The 15405-nt window shown below is 51.1% G+C and overlaps 1 protein-coding gene across 2 annotated transcripts in view; it reads left to right on the plus strand.

Moving 5' to 3' along the window:
* Positions 1–15405, plus strand: part of LOC137658261 (CDAN1-interacting nuclease 1-like) — a 178168-nt gene that overhangs the window by 68833 nt on the left and 93930 nt on the right. For both annotated transcript variants that reach the window (XM_068392934.1, XM_068392933.1), the window contains exon 2: positions 401–520. In XM_068392934.1, coding sequence (XP_068249035.1) covers positions 429–520 — 92 coding nt within the window. In that variant the 5' untranslated portion in view covers positions 401–428. The remainder of the gene's footprint in view (positions 1–400; positions 521–15405) is intronic.

Consider the following 15405-nt stretch of genomic DNA (forward strand, 5'->3'; position numbering starts at 1 on the left):
TCCCTGCAAGCGCATACCACAATACAAACCTATAACTATTTATACAAACTTACCCACCACCCCTTTTCCCCTTGAAGACCTACTTCCAAGCAAAGCGAGTTAAATCACAGGTGTGGAAGCGGTAGCAAGCTACCCCGCCAACCCCCGCTAACTAGCGGAATGGGTAGTTAACCTTTGCTAAATTTCAATGGCTTGTCCTTTCAGCTTTGCCAAAAGTAACACCCCTAATAAATAGGTAAAGGTTAGTATCGTTAGGAAATATACAAATTATCTACGAATTTGTCATTTTTCAAGATTTGTTGTGCTGTATGTTGTTACAACTCCAAAATGTATAAGCTCAAGTAAGTTATTACAATGTGTCTCATTGGGCTAATTGTTTTTTTTTTTTTTTTTTTTTCAGGCATCTTGTTACCTGTAAACAACCAAAGATGAAGATGAAAAAGTATTGTGAGATTGTAGATTTTATACAGAAAAATAAAGTTGATGATGTGATCCCATTCTTAGTCAAACATTTTCCAGAGTAAGTACAGTTTCCATTACTTTTTGTTCTGACATGAATACAAACCCTCGCTATTTATAGGGATTATACTTTCAGCGAAGCTGGATGTCTAGCCATAAGACTTTTAGTTAGTTGTAATCACCATACCGCTAGTTAGCGGGAGTGTAGGAGGTGTAGCCAGTTACCCCGCTCACACACCTGTGTTGTATCATCACTTTTTACTTTTGCCTCGGGTAGAGTAGACGTTAGTCTCTTCCATCCCAACTTTTTTTTTTTTAACTGGCCTTTTGACTTTTCTCATGCTTTTTTCTTTAACCGAAATACAAACCACGCTATTTACATAGGGTATTACTTTCGGCGTAGCTAAATGACGAGCCATTAGATTTTTAACGAGGGTTAATGACCCTCTCGCTAGTTAGTGAGGGGGTAGGGGAGGGGTAGCTAGCTACCCCTCCCCCCTCACACACCGGTGAATTGATTCACTTCACTTTTGGCTCGGGTGATGATCAGACCTGTCTGTCTCACCCTCGCATTTTTGACAGCCTTAATTTTTTTGCTTTTTCTTACAGCTCGTGTGTTTTGAAGTTGGCCTCTCTCTATCATGGGGAAGTCCCCTGGACTACCCGACCGCCCTTGTGGGACGTTCATGTCGGCGGTCGAGACGGACCCCCACACCTTGTGTCCGTACTGCAGATGTCAACGGTGTGATAGGAATAAAACTTGTAGGGAGTGGTCTACCTCCCAGTGGGGGAGGTTTTCCCGGCGACGTAAGAAGAAGTCTAAGCGTGACCTTTCTCCTTCAAGGGCTTCCTTGAAGAAGGAAGGTTCCAAGGACTCTTCTTCCGTTGCCCAAACCTCATCCGAAGCTCCCACTCGATCGGTCTCTCGTGAGAGGCCGTCGAGTGGTAGCGCAGGCCTTTCTTTTGTTGACCAACCTCGGGGTTCGGGAGAGGGAGTTGCCTCCCATAGCGAGGCAGCTCCTCCTCCTCCTCCGGGGGAGGATATTGATATTGATGACTCTGTTGCTAACAATGATCTTTTGCAGCTTTGGGCTTCCTTGGGGCTTAAGGTCTCGCCCTCCAGGGAAGCCTTGTTAGACCTGATCCAGTTGGGTGCAGCTGTCAAACAGTCTCCGGTAATAGCAGAGGTAGATCCTCTGTCTGTTGTCAACGTTGTTGTGGCAGAGGCTTCCGACGGGTCGGGTCAAACCCCTGCTGTTGTTGCGGAAGTTGCTGAAGGCTCGGTTCCCTCCTCCGAACATCCTTCGAGGGAGGAGCTGGGTCCAACGGTCTCTCCTGCGGGTGATTCTCCCCTCGGGGGAGTTCACTGACAGAGACTCTTCTTCGGAGGACCGACGATAGTGTTGCTGCCCCTCAAGGTCATCTTCGCCATAAGGCTCGCCCTCCTCTTCGCTGTAGAGGCCTTCCTTTTCCTTACAAGGGAGTTAGGAGGCGCCTCTTTGGTTCATCGCCTTCGACGTCCCCCGCAGAGGATCCTCCTCGACGTGAGCAGACCGTTGCAGCTGCATCGCTAGACCTCTCAGCTGATCGTTCGCGATCTCCTACGCCTGCCAGACCTGCTAGTCTTCCTTCTCCGTTCCTGGACGCAGATGCGCAGTGGGCGCCAACGCACCCCGTTTTCTAACGGGCATCGGTCCTTTCGGGGCAAAAGGGCTTTTTTATGAATAGAACTTACCTGGCAGTTATATATATATAGCTGAGTCTCCGACTGCGGCAGAATTTAATCGAAAATCGCGGCAACCGCCTTGTGGTGGTTGTGTGGTTAGATGGTTAACAACCCTTACAGGGTGGTACTTGGAATCATTCCCATTTTCTGTTCCTCAGATTATCTCTGCCGGCCGGATCGACAACATCGTTGGTCCGCCTTTCAGAGTTTTTCGGATCGCTTTCCCTTCATCGCCTTTTTGGACTTCGTTTTTGGTGAAGTACACTGTGTCGGGATTTGGCAATCGTGTTGTTTTTGTTTTTTGTCTTTTTTCCTTTATTATCATGAGTGAGAAAATTCATTATCGTGTTTGTGCGAATGATATTTGCAAGGTGAGGCTGGCGAAACTTTCGGTTGACCCTCACACTATCTGTATGGGTTGCAGGGGGTTTGAATGTGCTTTAGATAATAAGTGCAAGGAATGCGAGGTTTTAAGTGATGATGATTGGTTAGCTATGCAGCGCTATGTGCGCAAACTTGAGATTGATAGAGTTAGAAGAGCTAAATCAAAGTCAAAGTCTGCTAGTGAGCCTAGCTTAGATTTATCTATTGACCCTTTGCTTGTAACCCCTTTGGAAGGTATTCCTTCCCCAAATGTAGTGACTCCTGCCCCTTCTACAGGACCTGTGCCTACGGATGACCCTGGGTATGCTAAATTAGCTGCTGAATTGGAGGCCATTAAAGCACAGTTGGAGGCCTTTAAAGGTAAGGCTGTAGGTGAAATTAGTGCTTGTGAAAGTGCAGTGGAGGTGGCGACTGATCGAATCTGTCATACCCCTAGGTCTAGACCTCTACCAAGCTCCCAGGACCAAGGGAGAAGGTACGTCGAAAGCCGAAAGGGGGTGAGAGGTGCTTATCCTTGGTCAGTCGTCGCCTCAGACAGTCCTGTTGCGATCTCCCAGGCTGCTCTTGACCGCCGTAGGGAAGGCGTGTCGGATACGTTTGTGTCTTCGCCTGATCGTTCTCCCAGACGTAATTGGCGTTACGAATCAAGACCAATGAAGAGAGGGTGGAACCAGGACGTGCAGTCTCGCTCTCCCTCTCCCGGTTCGAGTAGCAGAGACCCTGATCCTTCGGAAGACGATTTCGATGTTCCTGTTAAAAGGGCGAAACAGAGAGTCCTTAGCCCAGTTAATCCTGCTAGACTCCCTGCTTCTTCTGCCAGCGCTCCCAGTCAAGCCGTACGACAACTGCCGTCTTCGGCACCGCGAGAGCCAGCGGAGGTTGCTAAAGCTTTCATGGTTGTTATGCAGGAACAACTTTCATCGTTAGTTAAAGCTTTCAGCCACCCTTCTCAGTCCATCAGACGTAAGGACGTCTCTTTGCCTGTTAAGAGATCTTCTTCTAAGAGAGATTTTTGTATCTCTCCCAAGAAACCTCTGCGCACTTCGTCGGCCGTACGACAACGTACACCCTCTTCATCGGCACGCTGCCAGGAATTTCCTTCCCCCCTCTCCCGGCGCCAGGACGATACTGCCTCTCGTTCTCGGCGCCGTGACGATTCCGTTTCCCTTTCGAAACGCCTGGACGTTACTGCCTCGTTTCTTAGGAAACAGGATGAATGCAGTCTGCATTTTCAAGGCGACGGCAGCCTGCATCTTCAGGACGCTTCCGTTTCTCGTCATCGTGACGATACTGCCTCTTGTCATCGTGACGATACCGTTTCTCGTCATCGTGACGATACCGCTTCTCGCCGACTGGATGTTAGCGGCGCTCGGCGCCAGGATTCAAACAGCTCTCGCTGCCAGACTGCTGGCAGCCCAACTCTTCGGGATGTTATCCTTGAGCAGGACCTCGAAGATATTTCGGAAGAGGAAGAAAAACCTGCCGACTCTTCTAGCGATTACAAGGTTCTTTCTCGCTCTCTTTTGGAACTTTATGGGGAGGAATTTCAACCTTCGGCCCCTCGTTCTCCTCAGTCTCAATTTACCAGGAAGAAAGCTACTAAGTCTTCGGCCTTCATCAAAATGAAACTTTCAATTTCGGCCAGGAAAGCTCTCGCTAAAGTGGATGATTGGATGAAGGAACGGAGACAAGCTGTCAAGACCACCTTTTCTTTTCCACCGTCTCGGCTCGCTTCCAAGGCTGGTATGTGGTATGAGACAGGGGAACCTTTGGGGTTAGGAGTGCCTTCCTCCTCCCAAGGTGACTTCTCGGCCCTTGTGGACTCGGCAAGAAGGTATGCTTTAAACTCTGCCAAGGTGATGTGGTCCATGTCGGAGCTTGATCACCTCGTCAAGGGAATTTTCAGGGTTTTCGAGGTTTTCAGCTTCCTGGACTGGTCTCTCGGGACTCTGGCCAGGAAGTCTGAAATCCTGGAGGACACGAAGGACCTGACGAGTATCATGTACCACATGGACAAAGCTCTAAGGGATGGAGCTAATGAATTGGCTTCCCTTTTCTCAGCAGGGGTCTTAAAGAAGAGGGCCCTTTTGTGCTCCTTCACCTCTAGATCTGTGACTGTTGCCCAGAAGTCGGAGCTACTTTACGCCCCTTTTTCACGTCATCTTTTTCCTGAAGCTCTGGTCAGAGATATCTCCCTTTCTCTGGCTCAGAAGGCTACTCAGGACCTTTTGTCTCGGTCGGCTAGAAAGACCTTACCTGTTGCTCCTGCTCCTCTGAAGAAGGAGGAGAAGAAGTTTTCAACAGCCCTTTCGGGGCAGAATCTCCTTGAGAGCGGATTTTAGGGGGAGAAGACAAGAGTCAGGGCCAAGGACCAGCAGGGGTGCGTTTAGGCCCCGGTCCAAAAAATTAGATGGAAGTCCTCCAGACACCAGTAGGGGCAAGACTGTCTCGTTTTTGGCAGTCTTGGAAAAGGAGAGGGGCGGACACCTGGTCCCTCTCAGTCTTCAAGGAAGGTTACAAGATCCCTTTTTTAAAGAAACCACCTCTCTCAGACTCTCCCCTGGCCTTAGTGGCTCAGTACACCGACGCGGGGAAACGAGAGGCTCTTCTGGAGGTAGTCGACCAGATGTTGGTCAAGGGAGCAATAGAGCCAGTTCAAGACCTCGCCTCCCCAGGCTTTTACAATCGCCTGTTTCTGGTTCCCAAGAACTCGGGTGGATGGAGACCAGTCCTAGATGCCAGGTCTCTGAACGCCTTCGTGGAGAAAACAAAGTTCTCCATGGAGACGACTCAGTCAGTGCTGGCTGCAGTTCGTCCAGGAGACTGGATGGTTTCTCTCGTCCTGCAGGACGCTTATTTTCACGTCCCCATTCATCCGTCTTCGAGGAGATATCTGAGGTTTGTGTTCCAGGGCAAGTGCTTCCAGTTCAGGGCACTTTGCTTCGGTCTCAGCACAGCTCCCCAAGTTTTCACCAGACTAATGGCGAATGTGGCAGGCTGGTTACACCAGGAGGGGATAAGGGTCTCCTTCTATCTAGACGACTGGCTGATCCGGTCACAGTCGAAAGAGAAATGTCTGGAGGACCTAATGGAAACTTATACGATCACCCAGGACCTGGGACTCATCGTCAACTGGGGGAAGTCTCAGACCGAGCCGAATCAGACTATTCTCTATTTGGGGATAGTTCTGAATTCAGTTCTTTTTCAGGCTTCTCCCTCCCAGGAGAGGCAGACCAGGTGCCTGGACAAAGTCAAAGACTTTTTGAGGAAGCAGGAATGCTCAGCGAAGGAGTGGATGAGTCTGCTGGGATATCTATCCTCCCTGGAGCAGTTTGTCCCTTTGGGGAGACTGCACCTAAGGCCTCTGCAACACTTCCTCGCAAAGGTTTGGAACAGAAAGATCCAGGAGGACACTTTTTCTTTTCCCATTCCGACAGAGATCAAGGATCTTTTAATGTGGTGGCTGGACCCAGCTCTGTTGGGAAAAGGGATCTCCTTGTTCAAGAAGAACCCCGACCTAGTGTTATTCTCAGACGCGTCCGAGTCAGGCTGGGGAGCAACACTAGGGAACAAAGAGGTCTCAGGTATTTGGGAAGGGAGTCAGGTCAGTTGGCATATCAACAGGAAGGAATTGATGGCCATTTTGTTAGGACTCAAGGCCTTCAAAACCTCGGTGTCGGGAAAGACTGTGGAGATCAATTCCGACAACACCACAGTTCTCGCGTACATAAGGAAGCAAGGGGGAACTCACTCCCTCTCCCTGTTCTCAACTGCGAGAGAGCTTCTCCTCTGGGTGAACGAGAACGAGACCCAGCTGTTGACAAGGTTTGCTCAAGGGCAGAGAAACATCAGGGCAGACATGCTCAGCAGGAGGGGACAGGTCCTTCCTACAGAGTGGACTCTCAACCCGCATGTCTGTCGGAGCCTCTGGAAGTTGTGGGGCAGACCAGTAATAGACCTTTTTGCCTCCGGTCTAAACAAGAGGATCCAAACTACTGCTCCCTAGTCCCAGACGAGGAAGCTGTTGCAGTGGACGCCTTCTTGATGGATTGGACGGGGCTGGACATGTATGCCTTTCCCCCGTTCAAGATCATCAATCTGGTTGTCAGGAAGTTCGCTCTCCTCGATTCGGGACGAATGATCCTAGTGGCTCCATTCTGGCCTGCGAGGGAATGGTTCACCGAAGTGGTAGGGTTACTGATGGACTTCCCAAGAAGACTCCCGGCAAGTCCAGATCTTCTCAGACAACCCCACTTCGAGAGATTTCACCAAAACTCCCTCGCTCTCAATCTGACTGCCTTCAGACTGTCGAGAAGCTCGTTAGATCTCGAGGCTTTTCGGTACAAGCGGCGCAAGCTATTGCCAGGGCAAGGAGGATCTCTTCACAAAGATTCTACCAGTCAAAGTGGGAGACCTTTAGAGCTTGGTGCAGGAGACGCAAGGTTTCCTCGTCCTCTACCTCTCTAAGCCAGATTGCAGACTTTCTTTTGTACCTCAGGCAGGATGCTAAGCTGGCTGTATCTACCATTAAAGGATACAGGAGCGATGCTCTCAACCGTCTTTAGGCATAGAGGCTTAGAGTTATCTCAGAATAAGGACTTGCAGGACATAATTAGGTCTTTTGAGACAACGAAGCAGGTGCACTTAAGACCCCCTTCTTGGAACCTGGATGTGGTGCTTAAGTTTTTGTGCTCCAGGAAGTTTGAGCCTATCTCGCAAGCTTCTCTGCGAGATGTGACTAAGAAAACCCTCTTCCTTTTGTCTCTAGCGACTGCCAGGAGGATCAGCGAGGTCCAGGCAATCGAGAAGCGTGTAGGCTTCACCCTAAATGGAGCGGTTTGTTCCTTGAGGTTCGACTTTCTCGCCAAGAATGAGAACCCTTCGAAACCCTGGCCTAGGACTTTTGAAGTCCCTAACCTCACGAATCTAGTAGGTCAGGAACAGGAAAGCCTCCTCTGCCCGGGTAGGGCTCTCAAGGCTTATTTGGCCCACACTAAGAGCGTGAGGGGTGCTTCCAACTCCTTATGGTGTTCAGTGAAGGATCCTCAAAAACCCCTGTCAAAGAACGCTTTGTCCTTTTTCCTGAGGGAAACTATTAGGGAAGCCCACCTCTTTTGTGAGGAAGAAAACTTCGCCCTGTTAAAAGTACGGGCTCACGAAGTAAGGGCCATTGCTGCTTCGCTGGCATACCGGAAAAATATGTCAGTTAAGCAGATCATGGACGCAACGTTCTGGAGGAGCAACTCTGTCTTTGCTTCTCATTACCTCAGAGAGGTAAGAGTGGACTATGACAAGTGTTATACCTTGGGCCCATACGTAGCTGCGGCTTCTGTATTAGGCAAAGGAGTTACTACCCCCACTCAACCTTAGTTTATGTACTTGTATATGGGTTTGTGTTTTTTATGGTTGTCTGAGGTCCTCGTCCTGTGGTACGGTTCCCTCAGTCCAGATAGATAGTTTATATCTATTTCTGCAAGGTTAGATGGTTAGCTTTAGTAAGGTTGCAGGTTTTTTATATGGGAAGGTAGTTTTCTGAAGTCTAGTCAAGTTGTTGGTCCTACCCCTTTGACAGACTCGATTGAGTTGTTTGCAGCATAGCAGGTCTACTCCTGGCTGAACACTCCTAAGGGAAAGCGACTCTAGAGGCAGTTACCTTTGAAGTCAGCTACCTTAGCAGGTAAGGAATCGTGTTTGTTCTCCTACAACTCTTTTGTTGTTTCCCCAACTATGTTTTTTTGTCTGTTTCCCTCCTCCAAATGTGTGAATCAGCTATATATATATATATATATATATATATATATATATATATATATATATATATATATATATATATATATATATATATATATATATATATATATATATATATATATATATATATATATATATATATATATAACTGCCAGGTAAGTTCTATTCATAAAAATGGAGTTTTTATGATAAAACAAAGTTTTATGAATACTTACCTGGCAGTTATATATATATTCTAAAGCCCACCCACCTCCCCTCAGGAGACAGGTCGGGCAAAGATAATCTGAGGAACAGAAAATGGGAATGATTCCATATACCACCCTGTAAGGGTTGTTAACCATCTAACCACACAACCACCACAAGGCGGTTGCCGCGATTTTCGATTAAATTCTGCCGCAGTGGGAGACTCAGCTATATATATATAACTGCCAGGTAAGTATTCATAAAACTTTGTTTTATCATAAAAACTCCATATCTCACAATGTGAGTAAGTCCCTTAAGTGCCAGGTTTTGCCTGCGCGCCTACGATCTCCTGCGCTCGCGCGCAATAGCGCGCAAGCGCCCTCCTGTAGCTGTGGACCAGATCTCTTCGGACTCTACGCGCCAGCCATCTCCTGTAGCTGAGTCATCTCACCGTAGATCTCCTGCTCGCCAGCGCTCACCTGCGCGTCAGCGCTCTCCTGCTCGTCAGGGATCTCCCGTGCGCCAGCGCTCTCCTGCTCGACAGCGCACATCTGCGCGCCCTGTTCCTGCTGCGCGCCTTGGGCGCCCACATGTTCTCCTGAGCGCCCACGATCGCCAACTCGCCAGCGCACATCTGCGCGAGCTGTTCCTGATGCGCGCCATGCGTGCCAACGTTCGCCCGCGCGCCCACGATCTCCGGATCTGGGTGCAGGCAAGGAGATTATTCCTTCGCCTCCTCGCCGACGATCTCCTGCGCGCCCTCAGAACTTACCCACGCGCCAGCCATCGCCTGCGCTCCATCGCGTGCACTCACCTGTGCGCACTTCTAGACTGGTACGAGTCTCTGTGCGCCCGCACGCCCACGAGAAGTCTCCTGTGCGTGCCCATGAGCGTTCGCCCTTGCGCACCACTACACCTTCTGGTCCTGTGCCCCAGCTCATATCTCCTGACCGCGCAACTGCGCACCAACGATTGCCAAAGGTCTCCTACGCGCCCACGCGCTAACTCGCCTGTGCGCAGTTGGTCGCCTTCTCGCCCTACGTGCCATCGCTCGCCAATGCGCCATCGCTTGGCAACGCGCCATCGCTCCCCTGCGCGCCGTCGTTCTCCCGGCCGCCAGCGCTCACCCTTACAACCGCGCGCACCCTCACCTGCGCTCCCACGCGCACTTTCACCTGCGCGCCCACATGCCCACGCGCCCTCTCGCCCGCGCACCCTCGCCCTCGCCCACGCGCATCCGCGCTTTCATCTCCGCGCGCCCGCGTGCATGTGCGCCAACGTTCGTCGCCCGCGCGCGAACCCGCGATTTTACCATCACGCGAGCGCTAGCGCGATCTTGACCAAGATTCCCGCCGGGTTTCGCAGCACGGGCAACCTTGCGAGTCTTCTGGAGCGCGTACTTCCAGATCATCGTCTTCACGATCTCCACCCCTTAAGCGCAGAACAGCGCACTTGCAGGAGGAGGAAGAATCTTCAGAGAGGTCTAGGCAACACTCTTCTTCTTTTCAGGCAGGGCCTGTGGTGTCTACTCCTAAGGATCGCCCGATCCCCTTTCCTCCAGCAGGAGTCGCTGACACTGCGTCTGTCAGCCGTCAGCCTTGGTTTGAGTCCCTGATCAAAGCGGTCGTCCAGGCTGTTAAGCCGGCCCTCACTAATCTGGGCCTCAAACCAACGGCAGCCTCGTCTCCGCTGAAGAGAAGGAGAGGAGTAGACTTCGTGGTAACTTCTCCTAGGGTTAAACTGGCTCCCAAGAAGTCCGTCAGGAAGGCCCCTTCCCCCTCTCAGATGTTTTCTCCTTCTCCTGTGGACGAAGCCTTTCTGTCCTCAGGAGAATCCAGCGAGGTGAGACATTCTCCCACGGCACCAATGGGAGGAACCCCACCTCGAGTAGGAGAATCGTCTCGTGTGGGGGCAGAGAGGAGCCCTCAGACTTCTTTACTGGAGTCCTGTATCTCTCCTAGGAGGGAGCCCAAGGTCTCGAAGACCGTCCCAAAGTCTTCATCCCGGATTCGACCAGAGCCAGCAAGACCCTAGGAGAACGTCCACGTGTCCCCCCAAGTAGAGCAGCTGGGGACAGGAGACTTTGCTGCCAGTCCACAAGGAGGAGAGCTGCATGAGTCGGAGCATGCCTTCTGGCAGGTCCTGAATCTGATGAAGCAACTCAACAGGTTCGAGGATCCGGAGACCGCCCCTCGCGAAGGCAAGGATACGGTCCTGGACCAAGTCTACGGCACTCAAAAACCTCCGAAGGCCAGTGCGGCTCTGCCCTGGTCCTAGGGGGTGAAGAGCGCCAGAGACAAGGTTGAGAGCCAGCTCTCCAAACTCGCCTCCTCCAGCCGTTCCTCTGCCGGTAACAAACTCCTCCCACCTCCTCGTGTACAACAAAGGAGGTACTTTGAGATCATGGGGGAGTCTTGTTTAGCTCTTCCTCTCCACCATTCTGTGGAAGAGCTTTCCAGGGGAATTTCTCTTGAGAAACTCTCCGCCCGGCAGGTGACATTCTCGGCTACAGAGATCTTGGGCCAGGAGAAAGTTGCAAAGTGTGCCATGCAGGCCACTTCGTGGCTGGATGTCTGGCTGGGGTCTCTGGGCATCCTGTTGCGATCCGAGGACTTGTCCAAGGAGAGCACCAGGAAGGCCATGGAGACTTTCCTCCTCTCGGGCACGCGCACCATCGAGTTTCTAGCTCACCAAGTTTCGAACTTGTGGGCAAACTCGATCTTGAAGCGTCATGATGTGGTGACCGAGAGGTTCCACTCGAAGGTCCCAGCCGTGGATGTCTGCAAGCTCAGACACTCTTCCATCCTTGGAAAGAGCCTGTTTGAGCCCAAGGATGTGCAACGGACAGTTGAGAGGCGGAGGAAATCGAATCTCAATTCTCTCCTCCAAAGGGCTCTTACATCCAGACCCTACAAGCCTCCAGCACCTCAACAACAACAGCCTCGTCAGTCTAGGACATCGAAACCGGCTTCGGTAGCAAAGGCAAAGGTGTCCAAACAGCAGCCCTTTCCGGTCAAAGACAGGAAGGGCGGAAAGTCCTCCAGGGGAGGCAAGAATCCTAGAGGGAGCGGCTGAGGCCGCAAACGCTAGGATTGGCAATCCCCCTGCATGTCCACCACTGGGGGGATGCCTGCAAAGTTGCGCGTTTAGGTGGCAGTAACTCGGGGCCGATTCCTGGACGATCTCCGTGATCAGCCAAGGATATCGCGTCCCGTTCGTAACATCTCTACCTCCCCTGACAGCGAATCCAGTGTCGTTGAGCTCCTATGCCATGGGATCGGCAAAGGGGCTAGCCCTTCGGGCAGAAGTCGAGACCATGCTCAAGAAGGATGCTCTTCAAGAGGTCGTCGATGGCTCCCCAGGCTTCTTCAGTCGACTCTTTCTTGTAAAGAAGGCGTCTGGAGGCTGGAGACCCGTCATCGACCTCTCAGCCCTGCACAAGTTTGTCAAACAAACTTCATTCAGCATGGAAACAGCAGAGACGGTCAGACTTGCAGTGAGACCGTAAGACTTCATGTGCACTCTGGATCTAAAGGATACGTACTTCCAGATCCCAATCCATCCGTCTTCCAGGAAGTACTTGAGATTCAGCCTAGACAACAAGATCTACCAGTTCAAGGTGCTGTGTTTCGGTCTCTCCACAGCACCACAGGTGTTCACCAGAGTGTTCACCCTGATATCTTCGTGGGCACACAGGATTGGCATCCGTCTCCTTCGCTATCTGGACGACTGGCTGATCCTGGCAGACTCGGAGTCGACCCTTCTTCGACACCGAGACAAGCTTCTGGGACTTTGCCAAGATCTAGGGATCATGGTAAATCTCGAGAAGTCTTCTCTGCTTCCATCTCAACGACTGGTATATCTAGGCATGATATTGGACACCAATCTCCACAAAGCCTTTCCATCAGACGACAGGATAGCAAGGCTGAGGAGAGTCGCTGAGCCTTTCCTCAGATGAGAAGAGCTTCCAGCCCAATCTTGGTTACGTCTCCTAGGTCACCTGTCCTCCTTGGCCCGTCTAGTTCTATACGGCCGCCCCAGGATGAGATCCCTGCAATGGCGGCTCAAGTCCCGGTGGAATCAAGGCTACGATTCCCCGGACATTCTGGTCCCTATGGGGCCTGCGGAACGGACGGACCTGCAGTGGTGGTTGACCGACGGAAACCTTCGAAAGGGAGTGGATCATCTCGTCCTTCCCCCGGATTTGATGCTGTTCTCGGACGCGTCAAAGGAAGGGTGGGGGGCCCGCGTTCTGAACCACAGGATCTCAGGCCTATGGTCAGAATCAGAAAAGTACCTCCACATCAATCTGCTAGAAATGAAGGCCGTATATCTGGCCCTTCAACAGTTCCAACAGACCCTGGTGGGTCACTCTGTGGTGGTGATGAGCGACAACACCACAGTAGTGGCTTATATCAACAAGCAGGGAGGTACCTTTTCACAACAGCTATCCCATCTTGCAGTAGAGATTCTGAGATGGACTGAAGTCCACTCGATACCACTATCAGCTCGCTTCATTCCGGGCAAAAGGAATGTGCTCGCCGACAGTCTGAGCAGAGCTTCGCAGATAGTGAGTACCGAGTGGTCTTTGGATCGTCTAGTAGCCAACAAAGTCCTGACTTTGTGGGGTTCCCCGACAGTGGACCTGTTCGCGACAGCCTTGAACTTCAAGCTCCCGCTGTACTGCTCCCCAGTCCCGGACCCCAAGGCACTCTGGCAAGAGGCCTCCCAACAACGATGGGACAACATCGACGTCTACGCCTTCCCACCGTTCTGTCTGATGAGAAGGGTACTCAACAAGACCAGACTATCGGTCAACCTGTCAATGACCTTGATAGCTCCGCTATGGCATCATGCAGAGTGGTTCCCAGACCTTCTGCAGCTCCTGACGGAACTCCTGAGAGAACTCCCCCCACGACATGAGCTACTCAGGCAACCACACTGCAACATCTTCCACAAAGCCGTAGCATCGCTTCGACTTCACGCCTGGAGACTATCCAGCATCTCCTCACAGAGAGAGGCTTTTCGCAACAAGTTGCGGAGAGGATGTTTCGACACCTGTGAAAGTTATCTGCAGGGGTCTACCAGGCGAAGTGGAGAGTCTTCTGTGGTTGGTGTCGTGGGAGGGGTATCTCTCCCCTCAATGCCGCTATTCCAGCAATAGCGGAGTTTCTTGTATATCTGCGGGAGGAAATGCGCCTTTCGGTCTCGGCGGTGAAAGGTTATTGCTCAGCCTTAAGCCTGGCCTTCAGGCTGAAAGGAATAGACATTTCTTCCTCGCTGGAACTTTCTTTGCTCATACGAAGCTACGAACTTACCTGCCCTCAGTCGGAAGTGAGACCTCCTCCATGGAACGTGGTTCGGGTTCTCAGGGCTCTTAAGAGACCTCCGTTCGAACCATTACGCCAAGCTTCTGATCATCACCTGACTTGGAAGACGGTGTTCCTGCTCGTTCTAGCTTCAGCCAAGCGTGTCAGTGAACGCCATGGTCTCTTGTACGACGTCGCCCATTTAAGGGGATGGGGGGAGTTAACGTTCAGGTTCGTCCCTGAGTTTGTTGCTAAGACTCAAAATCCTGGAGTTCCTGACCCACGGTTCGACTCCTTCAGGATTTCAAGTCTTCGTTCTGTAACAGATGACCCAGACCATCTCCTACTATGCCCAGTAAGGAGTCTGAGGCGTTATCTTAAAAGAACAGCTGCAGTTCGTCCTCGTTTGCAAGCTCTGTTTGTGAGCACAGGAAGGACGAAGAGGAGGGTCACCAAGAATACCATCTCAGCTGGGATTCGAATGGTCATCCATCATGCCCTGAATCCAGACCCTCCTCCGTCACGTCGCCCTAGAGCACACGATGTCAGAGGCATCGCAACGTCCCTGGCATTCAAGAGAAACTTCTCTGTGACGCAGGTGCTACAAGCTGGGGTCTGGAAGCGTCAAACGACCTTCACAGCCCACTACCTGCAGGACGTGACCGACAGGAGCCTCGATACTTTCTCTATCTGCCCTGTGGTGGCTGCACAACAGCTGGTCTAACATCAGGCTCCTTAATGGACAGGTAGCAGAAGGTTGAGGGCATTGTTACCCTGGTTTTAGACTGCATGAATGAAAAAGTATGTCTGGCCCTTACTCTTTTCTTCATCCTCCCCTCTCTTGGAGAAAGCAGCATCCTGGTTCTCTGCATAGCTGACCTCAAACCACTGCAGGTAAACCATGCTTCTTGTTCCTAGTATTAATATAATACTGTCACGTCCCCCATACCCTGACGAGGTGGTATTGGGAACGTCCTAACCTAGAATTCCATCTAAAGGACTTCAGGTCAACTTCCTAGGACGAGTCACACTTCATTCCTTCACACACAAGCTTATGTAGGCCGCACGTTCCTTGCGAAGCAAGGAATTTGCGAGGTGCAGGGACTCCTTTTCTCGAGTGCTACTCACTCGGATTCTGAGTCCCCGGGCAAAAGCCAAAGCCAGTAAGGCTGGGACTTTCCACCCTACCTAAGGGTTAAGTCACCCTATGTAAATAGCGTGGTTTGTATTTCGGTTACGGAACAAATGACAAATTCGGAGATAATTTGTATTTTTCCTAACCATACAAACCTTAGCTATTTACACATATTTGCCTGCCAGCCCTGTCCCCCGTGAAGTCCTACCTCTAAGCGAAGTGAATCAGTTCACCGGTGTGTAAGGGGGGAGGGGTAGCTAGCTACCCCTCCCCTACCCCCTCGCTAACTAGCGAGAGGGTAGTTAACCCTCGTTAAAAATCTAATGTCTCTTTATTCAGCTACGCCGAAAGTAATAGCCTATGTAAATAGCTAAGGTTTGTGTGGTTAGGAAAAATACAAATTATCTCCGAATTTGTCATTTTATCATTACAGTTTGAGCGTTGCTGTCAGTGTACTA

The sequence above is a fragment of the Palaemon carinicauda genome, chromosome 19, assembly GCF_036898095.1.
Source record: "Palaemon carinicauda isolate YSFRI2023 chromosome 19, ASM3689809v2, whole genome shotgun sequence".
Taxonomy (NCBI): domain Eukaryota; kingdom Metazoa; phylum Arthropoda; class Malacostraca; order Decapoda; family Palaemonidae; genus Palaemon; species Palaemon carinicauda.